Source organism: Primulina huaijiensis, chromosome 7 (genome assembly GCF_012295235.1).
Source record: "Primulina huaijiensis isolate GDHJ02 chromosome 7, ASM1229523v2, whole genome shotgun sequence".
NCBI classification, from domain to species: domain Eukaryota; kingdom Viridiplantae; phylum Streptophyta; class Magnoliopsida; order Lamiales; family Gesneriaceae; genus Primulina; species Primulina huaijiensis.
Window position 1 is genome coordinate 5,733,801 of NC_133312.1, and position 20,916 is coordinate 5,754,716.

The following is a 20,916-nucleotide window of genomic DNA, read 5'->3' on the forward strand; positions in this document are numbered from 1 at the left end:
ATTGAGGCATGTTGCGACCGGGTAACATACGACAGGTATCTGTATTATATGATATATGTCGGTTTGATCGGATTGATTGGAATGAGATTATGTGTCTATATGCCTTATTTGTTGATTGATGTGGCATACATGACATTGAGATTGAGATATTGATGTATAAAATAAATGTTTTGTTAACACACATCGTTTGATGCATACATCGATACATGACATGCACGTTGAGCTATGATCCTTGGATACCCTGATATGATTTGATTGGATTCTGGGGTTTGTGAACACAATCGCTATGCCGGTATTATATGACCCGTAAAGCATAGACAATTGTGGCCCCGATGATTTGATATGAGATTTGGGATTTGATGGCGCTTTGTCGACGCTATCATACGAGTATCCCTTATTGAGGCCGGTGTGCCAGCTCGAGCATTGATTTGATAGCGATTCGTTTGATTCTGACATGTGCTCAGTGGATGGGCATTTGACCCGATACCTCCACGACATACATGCATTGCATCCCATATATCATTGTTTAGATATCTGTGGTATATACGATTGGTTGTTCCATACGGAGCTTTGCTCACCCCCAAGAGAGGGCTGTTGTTGTCTTTGTGTGTGGACAATAGCAGGTACTCCAGGATATCAGGAGACCGGAGAGGGTACTTCTGGAGGGAGTCACAGTTTGAGTTGAGGTTTAGTTGTTTATCCCAGTATATATATATGTATCTATATACCGGGGCATGTCCCGAGGATATGATTTATTGTTGCATGAGTTGTTTTGATTATGTGTGGATAGATTTTATGATGTGAGATGAAATACTATTTTGAGTATTCAAATAATATATTTTGGGCTCATTGTAAAGAAATTTTAAACTCGTTTTCCGCTGTAATTAATTAACCCTAATCAAATTGCATTGTAATAACGATTAGGAGCTTAGGGCCCCACACATACATGCGAGAATTCTTTCGCAACAGGAATATCAGATAAAGATGGCTCTTTTTTCGATACATCAATAACATAGATAAGATAACCCTCATCCCCGCTAAAAAAAAGTCGGGACATTTCCAAAGAGGATACTAATGGAATTTTGGCTTGGGAACTCTTGCCATAAAAATTCCATTTGGGTCCATCAACAGGTCGAAATCGAACCACCCCATGAAAACAATCGACAGTAGCTCGATTTGTCGTCAAGATATCCATGCCAACAATACAATCAAAGTCGTGCATTGGAAGGACAATCAAATTCAGAAACAATACATTGTCCTCATATATCAATACACAATTCTGCACAACTTTCTCAGACAGAATAATCTTTCCTGCTGGCGTGGCTATCAACAATGTATCATACAACGGAGTACTCATAATATCATGAGATGCAACAAATGCATGAGATATGAATGAGTGAGATGCTCCTGTATCAAATAAAACACGTGCAGGATAATCGCAAAGCATGCAAATACCTGCAATCACACCACCATGAGCTTCCTTGGCCTGATCTTCAGTCAAGGCATATACTTTCACTTGAGGAGGGCCTTGGATAGTCTGACCACCAGGTCCTCGGTATCGTGGAACATTCGACTGCTGAAAAGAGGGAACAAGAACAGCAGGTCTCATCATACTAGGGCCACCTCTAAATCCTGGCTGGGGTTGGGACGAAGTCGCCCTATTCGGACATACACGAGGGAAATGGCCTTCCTGTCCACACTGATAACAAGTACCAAACATACCTCGACACTGCTCGATAGTATGTTTGCCTCCACAATGGCTACAATAAGGAGCAATCACTGGACTCCCTCTCTGTGATCCACTCGAACTCGAAGAAGATGAAGAAACAGTGGAACCAGTCTTCTTAAACTTCCTACCTCTCAGACGCATGGTAGGCTGTTGAGCTGTCACTGGAGGTGGAGGAGTGTACTGAGGACCTCCTCGTTTTAATCCAGCTTCGGCTGCCTTTGCTCGTTCAACTGCCTCTGCTTAGACCGTAGGCAATCCAAAAATGACAAAAGTATATATAGCATGATGCAATCCATTCACAAACCTGTTATATTTTGCTTTTGCATTCGCAGCTACGTGAGGTGCATATTTCAACAGTGTAGAAAACTTCGAAGCATATTCTGCAACAGTCATCGTTCCCTGCTGCAGACTATTGAATTCATTTTCCTGAGCAGTATAATAAAAAAGAGGGGAATACTGCTCCAAAAACTGGGCCTTGAAGATATCCCATGTGACTTCAATCCCCGCTTATTTCAATCCAATCTCAGCGACTTCCCACCAAGATTTTGCTCGGTCCTTCAATTGATAAAGAGCAAGTTTCATTCACCGAGCCTTAGAGTATACAACAATATTAAACAGATGCTCGATATCCTTCAACCAGGCTTCAGCTCTTTCTGCACTCTCAGTGCCAAAGAACTTTGGTGGTTTCAAGTCCTGGAATCGAGCCATCACCAGATCCATGGACAATCCTTCGAATTGTCCAACCATCCTCTCAGTACTACTACTCGCAGTTTCATTTATGGGATCCATCTACAAATCAGATGATGAATATCACAAATAAATATCAATTTCACATCATCATAATCTCATATCATTGATCTCGTCAATAACTTACTCAAACTAAATCAAGCAAGAGCAAATAATACAATTAAATCAAACACAAACGCACAATTCATTTGTGCCTATTCAAGTGTACACAAGACTCAATCGAGCATTCCCAGCTATGCTCTCATACCACTCCGTGTGGGGCCCTTAACTCCTAATCATGATTACAATGCAATTTGATTAGGGTTAATTAATTACAGCGGAAAACGGGTTTAAAATTTCTTTACAATGAGCCCAAAATATGTTATTTGAATACTAAAAATAGTATTTTATCTCACATCATAAAATCTGCCACACATAATCAAAACAAATCATACAACAACAAATCATATCTTCGGGACATGCCTCGGTATATAGATACATATATATACTGGGAAAACATAAACCTCAGCTCAAACTGTGACTCCCTCCAGAAGTACCATATCCGGTCTCCTGATATCCTAGAGTACCTGTCATTGTCCACATACAAAGACAACAACAGCCCCATCTGGGGTGAGCAAAGCTCAGTCTGAAGCAACCACAATATATACCACATATATCTAAACAATGATATATGATATGCAATGCATGTATGTCGTGGAGGTATCAGGTCAAATGCCCATCCACTGAGCACATGTCAGAATCAATCGAATCGCTATCAAATCAATGCTCGACTGGCACACCGGCCTCAATCAGGGATACTCATATGATAACGTCGACAAAGCGTCATCAAATCCCAATCTCAATCAATCATCGGGGCCACAAATGACTATGCTTTAAGGGTCATGTAATACCAAACATAGCATCGTGTTCACATACCCCATAATCAAATCAAATCATATCAGGGTGTCCAAGGATCATAGCTCAACGTGCAGGTCATGTATGCCACATCAACTCAACAAGTAAGGCATATTGACACACATTCTCAGTCAAATCAATCAAACATATATCATATGATACAGATACATGTCGTATGTTACTCGGTCGCAACATACATCAATTCTTCGTTCCAGTCCATGTAGCTTGAAGAGATCAGTATAATAATCTATCTACATCAATAACATATTTATTTCAATCCATAACATAATTCAAAATCGTCAATATAAGTTTCAAATATCTTTTGAAACTTCAAAAATTCATATTAAATCAAAATCATAACATAATTCAATTCTGACTTCAAAACTTAGTTTCTTGTCGGTTATTTTACCGCATCTATTTATCAGAATTAATAATAACTGACAAATAATTCTTCAATCTCAATCCAACGATTAAAATTTCCTAATTATAATAAATGGTAACAAATTCAAAATAACATCACTATAATCATCTCTTTTTCGTTAAAATCATACGTTATTCAACAAGCTTCAATTTCTGTATGATTTAACAATTTATCGGATTTATTCAAAAAATTGACGAATTTCAAACATCACCAAAAATATAAAATTTATACCTCAAATCGAACACCTCGTGTCAACGATCTCAGAACTGAAGTCGGCTCGTTGATTGAATAAACCAATAAGTCGCACGATCGAAAAGAAAAATCGAAACTCTATTTCCTTTATCTCTCTCACATTTTTGACAAAATTTGCTTATGATGAGGCACGTAAGTGTTTTTTTTTATATTTATCCTTTTTTTTAATAATATAATATAATATAATATAATATATAATATTTAATATTTTAACATCGGTATATCTTTTTGGACCAGTCAAACGATCCAATTTTTCAAAACTCAAAACATGAAAGTTGTAGCACTATGTATTAGCTTTCCAATGAAATTGGTCTCATTTCATTTGGACTAATACTCAGACAGTTATGCTCATTAATTACCATTTTGCCTTTAAAATTAATTTATTATTTTTCAACTTATTTACAAAAATGCCATAAAAATAAATTTAATAATTTTCAATTTATTTACAAAAATGCCATCAAAGCTATTTTATTATCTGGATCTCAAATCTAGGCTTGATAAGTTTTGTCCAGCAACTTTTTATGGGTTCTATTTAGGTCATAGGACCAATTGGTTAGGGGCTGGTCACGATGTTAGGGTCTAGGGTCGAAAGGAACCATGGTCTATGGGACTAAGGTTTTCGAATTTTGTTGTAGAAAAATTACATAGGTGCCTTAGGATTGTTCAAGCATTTAAATGGTTTGAATTGGGTTGTATATAGTATGATTAGGTGTTAATAAGTTATGGTTCAAGTTTGGTTAAGTTTCGAGTCCATTCGGGTTAAAACCGCGATGCACGTCTAAGCTTTAAAAACAAATTTGGAAATTAGTCGAGGAACTTAAGTTTACATCTAAGAAATATTTATGAGTGTATTTTAAGGTGTCATGTTAAGTTTAGATGGATTTGGGTCGTCGTTTTAAGGTCTAAGGATAAATTGGGAAAGTTAGAGTTTCAGGGGCAAAAAGGTCATTTTACATCTAAAAATGTTAGATGTCTTGGTAGTGCCATGAATGCTTAATGAATGTTAAAACGTTTATTTTGAATGTTTATGGGATTTTATGATGAAAATTTAATACTAAAAGACATGTTGCATGCTTGGTTTAAAAGAAAAATGATTTATATATGCATGAATTTTTATAAGTGATAGAAAAATGAAAGGTTGAAAGAGGTGAATTAATTTTGACTAATACGATGATATGTAAGGTCAAGACTCAGTTGACGGGTGAGACTGTCGTTGATGTCCCCGCCGCCCGGTATCGTGGTTATACGTAGATGGACCTATCGACCTACAGCTGATACGAAAGTCACAATTAAGGATCTTAATTCAATAAAAAGAGAAACATATATGTATGATGAAGGGGAAGAAAAGTATATGATGAAAGGAAAGAAAAAGTATTCGATGAAAGGAAAAATGTTTAAAATTTATGTTCATGAAAAACTATTTTATTAGAAATATCTTTCAATATTGCTTGTGAAAATATTTGTATTACTTGATATCATGGTTAAGATTTGGTGAGTCAATAGACTCACTAGGTGTGATTGATGCAGATGAGCATGATTTTGATGGAGGAATCGATAGTTGAACTAGCTGGACTGAAGGTGCACACAACCCGAGGACCTTCACCAGTTTTCTGCAATTATGTTTATGATTTAAGATTACTTTAAAGATTTTTATGTCTCTTATGCTTTTTAGTGTTTTTGAGAGGATTTAAGAGTTTATGCTTTATTTTGAAAAATGTTAGTTTTATGTTTGGTGAAGTTTACGATTGCATTCTTTTGAGATTTTCAAATAATAGGTTGTTTGGTGTTTAAATAGCAAATATATATATAGTGTTTCGGCCGAAAGTATGGACGGAAAAAAAATTTCTGGTATATTTTAAAGAAAAACGAGTAGTTGACGTTTCAATACAACTCCACTAGCTAGCATGAAAATATATCCTAAAGCGGATTTCGTAAATCAATACATCCAGCGTAGTCTAAATCAGAGTAGATAATTGCTTCCAAATTTTCAATTCGTCTGAACATAAGTATATAATATTTGGTCCTTTGAAGGTACCTCATCACTTTATTTGCAGCTTTCAAGTGGTTTAAACTAGATTTTTCTGATATCTTCCCAACATCCCAACAATAAATGCAATGTCAGGTCTAGTACAAACATAAGCATACATCAAGCTTCCAACAACATAATCATAAGAAATGTTTTTCATTTGTTCCCACTCTAGATCATTCTTTGGGCATTGGCTCAAATTGAACTTATCAATGAGAGCTATACTTGGTGAACAATATTTCATCCAACATCTCTCTAAATTTTTTTTGATATATGGTTTCTTGAGACAAATCTAGAATACCTCGAAGTGTCTCTATGTATCTTAATGCAAATGTCATAAGATATATCCCTCATATCCTTTATATCAAAGTTTTTAGAGAGAAAATGTTTCACCTTATATAAAAAACCCTTGTCATTGGTTGCAATTAATAAATCATCCACATATAGAATAAGGAAACAAATCTTACTCTTACCGGCTTTCTGGTATATATATTGATCCATGAGATTCTAGATGATTCCGAATAAAGAGATAACAACATAAAATTTTAAACATTATTGACAGAAAGCTTGTTTCAATTCATATATAGATTTATTAATCTTACATATCAAGTGTTTACCTTAACTAGAGAAGAATTATTCAGGTTGTTCCATATAAACATCTTCCCATAGTTCTTTGTTGAGAAAAACTGTTTTCACATCCATTTGTTGTAGATCTAAGTCAAATTGTGCAACTAATACTAGAATTATACGAAGATAATCTTTCTTAGATATATGAGAAAAAATCTCCTTATAGTCGATTCCTTCATACTGAATGAATTTTTTAGCTACAAATCTTGCTTTATGTATTTCAATATTGTCTAATGAGTCTTTTTGGTTTTAAAGATTCATTTACATCTAGTGATTTTTAAAACACCAAGCAACTGAACTTGATCTCAGATTCTATTAAATGTCACAGAATTCATCTCTTCTTTTATAACATTAAACCATAGTCTTGACTCATTACATCTCATGGCTTGTAAAAATATTTTAGGATCATTTTCTTCTCAGATATTAAAGTTCGATTATTGTAAATACACAACATAATCACTAGATATCGCTGATTTTCTTATTCTAGTAGATTTCCTTAGGTTTTTTGGTTAATTAACAATTTCTTGTTGTTAGGAATAACTTGATCTACTCCAAATTTAATTAGTGATTTGTGGAAATTTAGTAACCAATTGTTTAACAACCGTTTGGCCCTGAAGGATGTGAATAACGATCAATCTATCACTTGAATAAGAGGGTTGTGTATTAATGAGATCTTTCTAGAAAAACTATGTCAATTGAATGATCGCTTCCATTAATCAAGTCATTCTCAAGAAAATATATTTCTTGATTCCACAATTCTAGTATTGTGAGATGGATAATAGAATCTATACCATTTGGATTTTTTGGCATACCCGATGAAATATTCGCTTATAGTTCTTGGATCCAGTTTCATTTCATGTGGTTTGTAAACTTTTATTTATGAAAGACAACCCCAAACACATACATGTTGCAAACTCGGTTTCCAACTTTTAAATAATTCAAATAACGTCTTTGGGACAACTTTAGTTGGAACTCGATTTAACATATATACAATAGTATTAAGAGCTTCAGTCCACAAGGATTTAGGAAGTTTAGAGCTACTAAACATGCTCCTCACCATATCCAATAATGTTCGGTTTCTTCTCTCAGTTACACCATTTTGGTCTGGAGAATGGGCATAGTATATTGGGCAACAATTCCATGTTCTTGGAAAAACATCACAAACGGACCAGGTTCATGTCAATTCTCAGTGTGTCTACCATAATATTCTCCACCTCTATCGGTTTTCACGATCTTAACTTGTTTTTCATATTGCTTCTCCACTTCAGCCTTAAAAACCTTAATGGATTCAAGGGCTTCGTTTTTTTATGAAGCATATTGATATATATGTATAATGAGTAATCATTAATGAAAGAGATGAAGTATTTCGAACTTTGCATGTCCATATTATGACAAAAAATCTCTGAATATATGATTTCTAATATTTATGTACTCCTCTTGACACTTTTTAAGAATTATTGGTTTGTTTTCTCTTAATGTAGTCCAAAAAAGTCTTAAAATTAGTGAAATCTAAAGTACTAAGTACTCTATCATTCACTAATCTTTCAATCTTCTATATGGATATATATCACAATCTTCGATGCCACAATATAAATGAATTTTCATCTATAACATACCTTTTAATACCTCTTTGAACATACATAATGATGTTATTATTTTGTAAAGAAATAGAGAAAATACCATCGGTCATTGTACCATTTTCAATAAGATTTGATTTATAAAATAAATTTGTTGATTCATCCAAAAACTGAAAAGAATAACCAAGGATACAAGATTTGAATTTGAAATTAGATTCTTAGAAAAACTTAGAACATAAAAAACCTTTTCAAATTTTAAAATAAAAATTAAAAACCACTATTCAACACTAGACAGCTTGTCTCAATAACCTCCACATACGAAGACATCTTGTTTTCTTGATTGATGTTCTGCTCATTTCTTAGAGGTTTCTTTAGGCTTTGCATACCCTGCAAGATTTTTGTAACATGAGTTGTAGAACTAGAATCAATTCACCATGTGTTATAAATCATATCAACCATATTAGATTCATAACAGACAAATGAAATATGAATACCTTTCTTTTCAAGTCAATCTTTCAATTTAGTGCAATCCTTCTTCATATGTCTTATCTTTTACACAAGACACTTGACTTTGGCTTGCTTCTTATACTTTCCTTTAATAGTCATAAAAACATTATCGCATGTTTTCATCGACAACCTTCTTTCATCTTGAACACACATGGTCACTAATTCGTTGATTGACCATTTATCCTTATTTGTCTTGTAGGAAATTTTGAAGGGTCCATATTGCTGTGAAAGAGTGCATAAGAAAAATTTCAGACATTTCTACATTAAGTGTCTTGAGTCGAGCCACTATTTTCGGCATTTTCATTATGTGCTCTCGCACATATCTCACACTAGTGAGCTTTAATGAAGAGAATTTCATAATTATGGTGCTGGCAAGTGCCTTATCTGAAGACTGAAATTGTTCATCAACAGCCTTCAGTAATTCTTAAACATTATTATGTTGATCAACGGAACCATGCATACCAACATAGATTTTGATTTTTATGAACATTATGCAGAGTTGATTAAAGAGCTCCATTTTTCATAAAGATCTACATCGTCCGAAATGTTGTTTTCGATAATAACAGATGGTTCATCTTTCCTTGTAGCATAATCAATATCCATCCATCCAAATTGAAAAAGAATTATTTCATTCCATATTTTATAGTTATCGCCCTTAGTTCGAGAATATCATATTTCATATCAGAAAAACTTGCAGGTTGCATAACTGTATAAAAATATAATATGCTTATAATTTTAAAATTTTGAGGTAAATATAATGTTTTACCAATGTAAATCATGTAACGAAAATCTAGCGACATAAAACTTGCATGTGAGCTAAAATTTAAATTCAATAATTTTTCTATAACTTTATGATAAAACTATCAAAATATAATTTTTATTAACTTTTGTGGGTAAATTAAAAAAAAATTGATATTTTAACCTAATTATTTATATAAATATAACAAAAATCTATGTGAGGTAAAATTTATTATGTTTATATAATTAATTACAATCGATGTCTATTATGTGATCCAAATCCACTTAATGTATAATTTTTCATAATTAAGGGTAATGTGACTATTCCTCAATTATTCAAAATTATACAGTTTACTGGACAAAATTTTGGCTTTACTTAATCTTTTATATAATAATTATTTAGTAATACAATCAACACTTTCTAACAGTGCTTCCAAGAAAGATATGTTGAGCTAAGATCCTGTAAATATCTAACTTTTTGATAGAGCAACATTCTTTAGGGAGACCAGTGACAAGTTAAGGCAATTTAAATCGGTATATGAAAAACTCCATCAGATTATACATTCTTATGTCACCTTATAATTATTATTCAACTTAAACATTCACATTTATGTGAATCTTCATAAGCCAATTTATTATTCTTATTATTATTAAATAACTTTATATTCACATTTTCTTGATATGTTCATTTAAAATTATATACAATTTAATATAATTTAATACGAATATAAAGTGAATTTCCAGATGAAAAAATATTTTTCAATATAGTTTGCATTAAAAATTTTCAATAATAAATGCAAGCATAATATTAAATTTGCATGTTCATATCAAATAAATAAATATATATAATATTTTAATTTGTAAACATGTATTGAAAATTTCTAACTTGAAACTTGATAATCTAATTCCCAAATTAAAATTTATTGTTATTATTTTAAATTACGAAATAAAAAATCCCCAAAATTGATAATCAATACCAAGAGCTACATCCTTAATGATCGTTATCAACAAAATTCGATTTGGATAAAATCATGCATTCAAATTTGTTCCAAATAGTAGTTCAATTGCAATAGGATGGTGCTTGGGTTTGTGTCAGCAATCATGCATCTCGACGGCCGACAATGTATCTCGATAAATGGCATTTACTAATTAAGATGACCAACAATCATGTGATTGTAAATCGGAATCCAAATGCAAATTTTTTTCAAAGTCATCATCTTCATTATATATATATATCCAAATATTTGAATAAACTTTCAGAACTTGTTGCAACTTTCATTCAATTTTTCAAAACTTTTTCTCATTTCCTATCAAAATTTTAAGAATCAATTATCATCTTCAAGACTTCAACTGAGATATACTCCGAAGAAATTCCCAAGTAAATTTTTTAATATTATGATATTCGAACTTCAAGCTTCAAGATTCTACGCTAAACTTTCATAAATCATATTAGAATTCCAAAAAAATGAAGAACACACATATATAAGGCAGATGTATCAAGGCTCTGACAACATATGTTAGAGTTTTTCACAAATATCATGTTTATATATGCATATAAACATGATATTTGTGAAAAACTCTAACATATGTTGTCAACATGATAAACAAATTTGTAGAAGCGAATCGAGCGGTGTCTTCGGCCATCGAATAATTTGAAAGTATACGTCTTTCTTCCGATTTGAAGTCTTCTAAGTACAACCCTAAATAGATGGTGTGTATGTATTATTCTTATGAGGTTTATACTTAAGGGCCTCAAACTCTATTATTTATAGATATTTCTCAAATCATCATCAAGATGCGCATGTGTATCTCAATTTTTTAAAGTTGAGATATCGTTTGTAAAAAATACAAGCTATGATCGTAAGACAATGCCGACATGTTTATTCTTATTTTGAATATAATCGATATGACCATTTTACCTTACAATGCAATTTTCACTAATGTTCTTCGGGTCTCCAAACTGTGAATCATGCATGAATTTAGAACTTTTGGATTTAAAAGTTTAAAGTTTTAATATTCGTAAGTGTAATTTGTGATGATACAGAGAGCAATGCCAACCCTTTTAAGACTTATGCTGATGATCTGCTTTTATTCTCGAAGTAGATAGTCTTTCGGTTACTATCCTCTCGAGGTGTTTGCTTGAGTTTGGGGACTTCGTGGGCTAAGGGCTAATCACCTTAAGTCCGATATTTATATTGCTTGGGCGATGATATCAATCAGTCGAATTCTTTGGGTATCACAGGTTTTCTCTGCAGGAGCTCTTTTAGGTATCTTCTAGCTGTCGAGCATCTTCGCTCTTCTAATTATAGTACTTTTATGGGCGTGGGCGTCATTACTTCTCGTCTTCACTCTTGGCTTCGTAAGTCTTAATCTTATGTTGTGAAGTTTGAGCTTGTTAGATCTGTCCTCCAAAGAGGTGGAGTGTTTTTGGTTATCCATTATGCCAGTTCCTTAGGGCATCATCGATCGTATCTACAACCTCTGCCGATCTTTTATCTGGAATTCGAGTCATACTCCTCTTTCTTGGGCTTCTTTGGGTGGGGCTTAGGGATCTTCGGAGTTGGAACAAATCTCTACTCTTTTTTTTTTTTTTAATGAAAATATATTTTATTAAGAGGTAAATAAAATTCGATACAAATATAACGGGATAACCCAGGAGAAAGCATATAGCTTACCTTCTGAATCTATCAAATAGCTACATTGCCCAACACACAAAGTCTATTTCAAGTACTCAGGGCATATCCCGGATCAACATTTACAACTACTCGAGGAATATCCCCGGTTACTAACATAATATCAAACGATTTGTATCTCGATCATCAAAATGACAAGCACATATCCAAATGACCGAGATAACATGTGCACAACCGTAAAGCTCGCACCATGGCCCGTAAAGGCAGCCGCCGCCACATATACGATATTGCTATTTGTCCATCTGATATACGATACATGCGATTGGCACCAAGTGTGGGTGCCGCATCCTCAAATGTTCTTGTGCAGAGACCATTGCTAACAGTAGGCTAAATGTTGCTGCTCGAAGTACCACTCTGGCATAAAAAATCTTAAAATAATAGAGTCAACGTCATAGCAAAACAATTTCAACAAAAGAGGATATACAAATACAAGGGGCATACCCCGAATTTCCAGTAACAAATACACGGGGCATTCCCCGGGATTCCAACCAAAAAAAAAACAAATGCCAAACATATCACCCCTTCGTCACATTACCGCACGATGCCATTTCCCGTTTAGCAATAGAGTCTAAAAGACAAGATTTGAATTTTCTTCAAAATGGCTTCTGCCGCCACACTTTCATCATCGAATAATTTCCGGTTCCTCATGTCCCAGATGTGGTAAATGGTTGCAGCAATTGCCGCAACTCTAATCTTAGCAACTCTTGAATTTCCACGATATACACCTCTGAACGCAGTTAGTAGTGCATGAGCCGATCCCATCTTTTTTTTTTCAGTCCCAACCAAACCTTGACTTTATTCCAGACCTCATTTGTTATTTTACAGGAGAAGAACAAATGCTCAAACGATTCATTATCCTCATTGCAAAGAACACAATTCTTATCCTGAACATACGGTTGACGGTCCTTAGTAAGAATTTTTTTTTCTTTTTATGAGCAAATATCCAAAGGGTGTATCATGTTTCTGTCTCTCTAGAGTGGATTTATGGGACTGGATTGTGAAGCGCTCTGATTCTCCTCTTATCAAGCCCATTCTCATGATTAGGGATGCATCAGCTTATAAGTTCTTCAGACCTACTCAAAGGATGCATTCTCTCTTTGGCTTGTTGCGCTGGGAAAATTTCTCCACCCATGACAGACTGTTTTTCGTGCTGGATAAAAGTTGCTGCCTCAGTCTTACAGGTATGGACAGTCTTGATCATCTATTCTTTGATTGCTAGCTACTTCAGCAAGGAATTATGGATGCGAGTCAAGAAAATGAAGATAAGATATGCTATGACGACTCTTCAAAGCGCTCTCGAATGATTCAGAAATCATTCTAAGGTACCTCAGGGATTACTAAGGCTCGAGGGCTGACTTTCTCCGCGACAGTTATCATATTTGGACCGCCAGAAATGCCATGTTGTCCGAGGGGACTGCACCAGATATTTATAGTTGTTTGTTCCAATTCTAGATGTTAGCAGATTATCTATCTTGTATAGACTTCTATATTTTTTGGTCTGGGTATGCTGTATTTCTATTGGCTTTGATTAAGTAAATTAATTTATTTACTGAAAAAAAAGAATAATGCAAAAGGAGATAAAAAGCTTTATTATGTCATAAATTTGGAGGACCATCCTTCACTAACTTGTGAATAATTCTGGACATACAAATCCATAATGTTTCTGGCAATTTGTGGCAAGAATGTGATGATAATGCTGACACTACATCAAATGCAAATCTTTGAAACTCCGGTTTCAACGCAAGACGTATGACCATAGCTGTCCACGCATCCGGAGCCAACTTCACTGCATTTCTTAGAGATTGAAACCCAGTAACCACTCTCAGTAGCGTTTTGTAATCCTGTGAATGGAATGAGAAGGGGCATACTTGAGAGACATTTCCTGGTTTAAAACTTTAAATAGAAACAGACATTGTGGCCCTAAAAGTAACCAGGAATTCAACATGTTTATGCACCAAGACAGACCCATATGTCAATCAGGCTTCTTGTCTCCAATGACAATGCAGATAGCCAAATGACTCACTCACCAAGGAATCTAAACATAAAAATTCGACTCTAGGTACCGTGTTCAGTGTGGGTGTCTTTTGTGTATGACATATTTTGTGAAGGACATGGTCCATTCTTTACATGGATGGAAAATGAAGTGGGCTGGTCAATATCCTCCGCAGCTACACGGTAGGTTGGTATGATGCAGTCCCAAGAAAAAGGCAATAAACAGCTTATCGAGCTGACATAAGCAAGAGGATTTACAACCTGTTTGGTTTTGTTTTCATAATTTTCCACTCCCAAAATAGAAATAAATGATAATATGATGCAAGTTCCAAAGATACTCTTTCATTACAACAGCTAAATGAGATAAAAAGGGGGGCGATTCACCCTTTTCTTGGTCGTTTCACAAATAATTTCCAACGGCCAAATAGAAACAAAAATATTACTATTGATTCTCATTCTCTACCCTGAAAATATGTTTCTCCTCTTCACATCTTCCAACATAATCATTATTCACTATTATTCAATTCTCACCTCTTGAAAACATCATGTTATTACATCATTCTCGATGTTGGAAAAAGAAATTTTTAAGTTTAAAATTATTTTATATCATGGCATTCCATAATTACCAAAGAAATTCAGACACTACCTTGCCTCTACGATATAAAAAGCCCTCCCAAAAAATAATAAACACGAAACTTCTTCTCCCACAAAACATTTCCATCCATTTCTCCAAAAGATTTTCCCAGTAACTCCAAAAACAAAATCGAACACATTAGTCCATTCCAAAAATATATTCTAATCTATACTGCAACTTAATCACCTAACCATTCTTCAGGAAAAAAAAATCTAAAAGTAGAATTTAAAGAATACATAGAACCTTGAACATAAAACAGCTTCATAAATATGATTTATGTAAAAAATCTCAAAATACAGAGACAAACCTCTGATTCTGATTTTTCAACTTGAAATTTTTTGTTGGAAAAGCGAGAAACTACGTCATCCTCGAGAAATGTATCAGCTGCCTTGAGGATATCCCTAATTAGAAAAACCCGTACCCTTGAGCCTTTTTTGGACAAAATAAATTGGAAAAGATCCTCAGTCGCAGATACTACAGCACGAATATCAAATGAATTCCATCCTAATGAACTTGAAGAGATTTCTTGGGGTTTCGATGTCTCATTGACTTGAGAAGCTTGCTCGGATATTGCTACTATCTAAAAAATGTGGACAGACAAATAAAAATTGTAAACAAAAGGAAATGCTTCAATTCAATAGAGATAAATATTAAAAACCTCAACATGGAGCTCAATAAGATTGGACCAAGAAATGCAAAGTAAATAGTTACAGCATGCTGACAAAAAAAGTGTGAAATCACATCATAAAATAGAGAAATCACCAATTTTTCTAGCCGATTCCATCTCACTGAGCCATCATTACGGATGAGGAGCTGACCCAAGATTTTTCTCATGTCTGGACTTGGGTCAACCAACAACCTACCAATAACGAATGGATATGCACTCTCCACAACTTTAAAATCAGGATCCAAGATTTTTGCAGTTCCTTCAAGAGATCCCAGGGCTCTTATCACAAGGGCATAGTCCGGAGGAAGAGAGAAATTGAATTCATACATAATATTGTATAGCTGATTCATTATTCCCTGAGTCCAAGGAAGATTAAACTTCAACAAATTTATGTAGGATGATATTCAGAGGATTATGAACTAATGAGCAAAAAAACGAAAAAAAATGATCGACAGCTCTGCATATTAGTTTCTAATCACACTATTAACATCCTTCAAGCAATTTAAACTTACTAACCCGAAAATCTTGGGATAGTCTCGTTCCATCACCAAAAGATGCTTGCAAAGCATCTGAGACAGAATATATATCAACCCCTTCAGGTAAAAATCCTAGAGATAAAAAATCATTTGCCAACCCCAAAGAGTCACGATTGACAAAGTGCACAAGCTGACACAAACACTCATTCCAAATAAGTCAAACATAAGATTATATTTCCATAAGAAAGAGGACAACAATTGTTCTTACCACTCTAATGAGTCCCACGCGATAGTGGCGGGGAATATCACCCATCATACCAAAATCAAAATAAGCAAGGGACCCATCCGCAGTGGCTACAAGATTTCCAGGATGAGGATCAGCATGAAAAAATCCCACCTCAAGCAATTGCATCAAAGAGCAATACAAACCCTAAACGTTGTAATCAAGGATTAGAAATTAATTTACATACACTAACTGGCAGAAGTAACTGACGCCAGATGAAACTGGAGATATAATAATATAAAATCATGTGATACCAAACACCTTACCATTAAAATAGTAAAAGAACCAGACGACTAAAAGCCAATGAAAAACATAAACCGAAATAATAAGTACAAGAATGCAGAGAGCTCATCAGGACCTTGGCGACTTTACCTCATGTATTAGTTGCTTTCGATTTAGACAGGCCTCTCTCAGACGATTTTCATCTGTAAGCTTGATCCCATCAATCCATTCCATGGTGAGCACAGCTTTGCGGGTTAAATTCCAATATATTTTGGGCACTTTTATACCACTTGCTTTCTGATGTGCCGTGTTATCTTTTGAATTAGTTTTGTCATTACCTGTGACAATAGCATTTAAGTTGAAGGTTATACTGATGAATGCATACCATACAACATGAGATTGACTTAGAAGGGAAATACTGAAGTTTTGAGAGGGGAAGTTCCATTCCTAGCTAAATTTTTTACCACCAAAACTAAAAAAAAAAATTTGATTATCATAACTAATAGGGAGATACAAGGAAATATTTTGTCAAATGCTTTTACATAGTAAGTTTCGCAAATCCAAAAATAGCTTTAATACTTGGTACAAAAGCCAATAAAGTGTTAAGTTCATATACAAACTCAAGCTAGCATTCTAAAGTTATTTACCCTCAGAATGAGATTACTAATCTACTTTCAAAAAAGGAAAACGGATTACCAACATTCAGAAACAGATGTAACATCATAACATGCTGAGGAATATGAAGCATCTAATAGAATTTCTGCATGCTTTCCATTAGACAAGCAAAAGGATGTAATTGTCTAAGCTTTAGAAGAACGTACGACGGTAAAAAGCATAGAGATCAGCGAAGCGCTCAGCATTTTGACCCTCCAAGATGTAGTCAATTTCCTCAAACATATGTCTCACCTATCCAATCAAGCAAAATCAAAGAAATTGAGGCACATAAATAGACAACCCAACACGAAGTTGGTGCTATATGACATAATGAAGTCGATAGAATTTTCATCGTTAATATCATCATCTTAAAGTTTATTCTGTTCCATCCATATAAATAGCGAACTCATAAAAATTTATTAATCTCCAAAGAAATATAACACACGTCACTGAATTATTATTCAAGAACAATGGCAGAGAAAGGAACGATTTATATTCCAATACTATCCATCAATACTTCTTAATGAGCTGAATCCTGCTATACACACCACACCCATAAGAACAAATATTACACAACATCAACCGTGCTTCACCTTTATAGCACAATCTTCTCTCTAAGCATGTCATATTTATTTGGTAACTTTAACTATTATTTCAGTGTGTAAAGTATTGCTGATTTTGCTCAACTTTGTCCACAAAATTTTATCTTTCTGGTTAGCATAATGGTTTTATGCCCCTAAAGTATCAGCAAGACCAAGAAAATATCAAGAAATGATGTAAAGCATATAAAGCAGGCAACTAATCATCTCAGAGTTCAGGTATCATCAGGAACTGAAAGAAACTCACCAGGCAATCTGACAGAATTTACTTCTGGCTTATTTACAACACAAATACCTCGTGCATGTGAATCGCAGATGTTCAATGCGAGCTAGAGCGTATACAAATTTTCTTGAAGAAAATGTGATAGCCATGATAAAATTATGTCTGACATCCTAAGGCTATCAAAAGTTACACGATCAAGAGGCTCACCATTTCATTCACTGCTACTAACAGATCTCTGCGAGCTTTAGCAAATCTCCTCAGTTGACCTCCAATCATACGAAATAATAGGGCATCAAGGGTCAATAAATGTGACATACCCGGCCGCTGAACTTTGACAGCTACTAGCTCTCCAGAATGCAGGTGAGCTGCAAAACTTGAAACGGAAAACACAAATTTAGTTAAATTAGATACAGTCATCCTCAATAGACCAATAGGCCTCTTATTCTTCCCAATCTGAAAATGGGAAAAAAGGCCCTGAAAGAAAACCAGACCAATGTAAAATGGAATGGGGTGCATAATCGAAAATCTGATTCAGATCTCAATTCTCTAACCTTTGTAGACTTGTCCTAAGGATGCTGCTGCAATAGGCTCCTCACTGATATCAGCAAATATCTGTGATACTGGCATCCCCAACTGTGACTCGATGGATTTAATGGCAACATCCGTTGGAAATGGAGGTATTTGGTCCTGATATTAGCGCTGGCTTCAGTTGATACATAGGAAGCAATAGAAAACTTCATGGGCCAGGTTTCATGAAAGTGAACCAGAAAATTTCTGTAGCCCGTTCCAGTACTCGACCAATCTTACGGAATAAAATTGGAAACACAGGCATACCTGTAATTTAGCAAGTTCCAGGCAATATACTGTTGGTAAAATATCTGGTCTTGTGCTCAAAGCCTGTCCAAGCTGCAAAATCGAATGGCACATCGGATGAAACAATTCATCTACATCAAACTTGCCATTAAATAATGCTTTATCATAGACAACTTTGAATATGAAATTTAGCTCCAGAATGTCTAATGTGCATCTGTTATCTATATCGCGTTAGGTAGTCAGCAGCTCAGTAACATGCTCGAGAAGCAAAACTGATACCATATTACAAAACCAAAAAAATGCAGCTCTTCTCGGAAGAGAAAAATGATACAACAGCATAGAAACAATAGGATAAGATCATAAAATATAACTTGCCTTAACATAAAAGGGCCCCAAGCGAATAAGAGTTTCACGGAACTGAAAATGACAAGTTTGAGAATTTATTAGTCAGATAGAAAATGACAGTTAAATGCAGCAATCAATGCAGTGGCAGATGTATTTATCATAAATTACCAACTTCTGTATTCACAATCTAAGCAATAATACAAATGCTTTGTCAAACCACATTCACAAAGTTTCAGCACAGAGGATTAACCCAATATGTTTTACAAGCTGTTTTGGGAAATGAAGTATTTTCACTTCTTGTTGCGCAAGTAAAAAGTAGAAACCAACCTTGACCGAACGTTTTTTCATATCGTGGACAAATAAGCGCCAGATGGTTAGCTTCAACACATGGAATGAAATTATCGCGGCTCGATACAAAGCCAAGAATGGGCCGAATCGGTAAAACATGGAAACACTTTTCAAACCAAGTGCAAGTCCAAATTTTGTTTCAAGCGACTCTTTCCTCAACTTTGCATACTCTGCGGATGGCCTTTCACCGTGCACACTGGAATAGCCACCGGAAAAACTGCATCAAATCCAGTACAGAAAATATGAGAAGGTAAAGAGTAAGATCAAATTTGTTTCAAGACTATATGGATCAATTTAATTAAGGATACTCCAGAGTAACCGAATATTTGGCACATCTAAAAGGATGCACCTGCAGAATGAAGATCCCCACACATCACATTCAAAACTCAGGTGACGACGACATCAATTGTGGTATTTGGTCAAATTTCTCATTCATCACAACAGAAATAATGGGTGATGTATAGCTCCAAACAACAAAGCTACAAACATATTGCAACATGCCGTCGAACAATAAATATATAATTCCAGTGTCATATAATTCTGGTAACACATGTATCCCAGAAACACAATAGACTGGGATACCACACCATATTGTCTTCGGCTGTAATCAAAGCTCAAACAATGTTTATTTCCATGACTGTGCGGAACTATGGGTGCAAAAAGCGTTTTACAATGTTTTCAACATACCCTCTTGCGACGAGATCTTTTGGCCCTCTTAAAAGCATCCACTTCCATCGGATAGTCTCATAAGAATTCCCATTCCGAAGAACTGCAAAAGCCCCAGCAAACATGAGCATCAACGTGTACCCACCATAGAAGAGCACAACATACCAGATCACGCATTCACAAATCTAGAAAGCGTAAAGCAAGGAAAAACTTTCTCAACCCCATTCACTTAATTCCACAGGGAACCACCAAATCAACATTAAATTGCATATAACACCAGATACAGCAACAAATAATGAGCGGTCCCAAAAAAGCCAAGAAAGGAATTACTCGCGTGCTGAAGTGGAAGACGATTCCGTCTGAGGCACGCAGCAAGGCTCCTCATCGACACAGATGCTGCATGTATGAATTTTCCTCTATGTTTTATAAAATTTTGTTTTGAATCCAAATAACGATTAGATCACAGGCTGTTCGTTAAAATGCGGAAGCGGAAAGCTCTGCTGCCATCCGTTTGCGCGTGCTTAATAGAGAGAGAGAGAGCGATGGCGAGTGCAGCAGCCCAGTTTGATTCGAATTGCACAGAATTCGAAGACGTACGCGTGGGCTGCTCTATTGGTTGACACGTAGAGTAGGGGAGGTGGGGTTATAATGTTATGGATAGGCCCTGTCCCCAATCTAGAGCTGCTACTAAGATCCAAATTCAATTTTTAATTATATATATATATATAATATATATATTAATAAAATATTTCTTATGAGATCGATTAACATGTTAATTTTATA

The 20,916-nt window shown here is 34.8% G+C and overlaps 1 protein-coding gene across 1 annotated transcript; it reads right to left on the bottom strand.

Moving 5' to 3' along the window:
* Window positions 1–13,770: 13,770 nt before the first annotated feature.
* LOC140980938 (uncharacterized) lies at window positions 13,771–20,765 on the bottom strand. The gene is made up of 14 exons (XM_073447061.1): window positions 20,464–20,765; window positions 20,155–20,236; window positions 19,447–19,684; window positions 19,150–19,191; window positions 18,796–18,867; window positions 18,513–18,648; window positions 18,169–18,326; window positions 17,307–17,391; window positions 16,636–16,823; window positions 16,249–16,410; window positions 16,021–16,170; window positions 15,600–15,860; window positions 15,145–15,417; window positions 13,771–14,052 (listed from the first exon to the last, which is right to left on the bottom strand). The coding sequence occupies exons 1-14, from the start codon at window positions 20,516–20,518 to the stop codon at window positions 13,807–13,809; spliced, it is 2,148 nt and encodes a 715-aa protein (XP_073303162.1). The 5' UTR covers window positions 20,519–20,765; the 3' UTR covers window positions 13,771–13,806.
* Window positions 20,766–20,916: the final 151 nt, after the last annotated feature.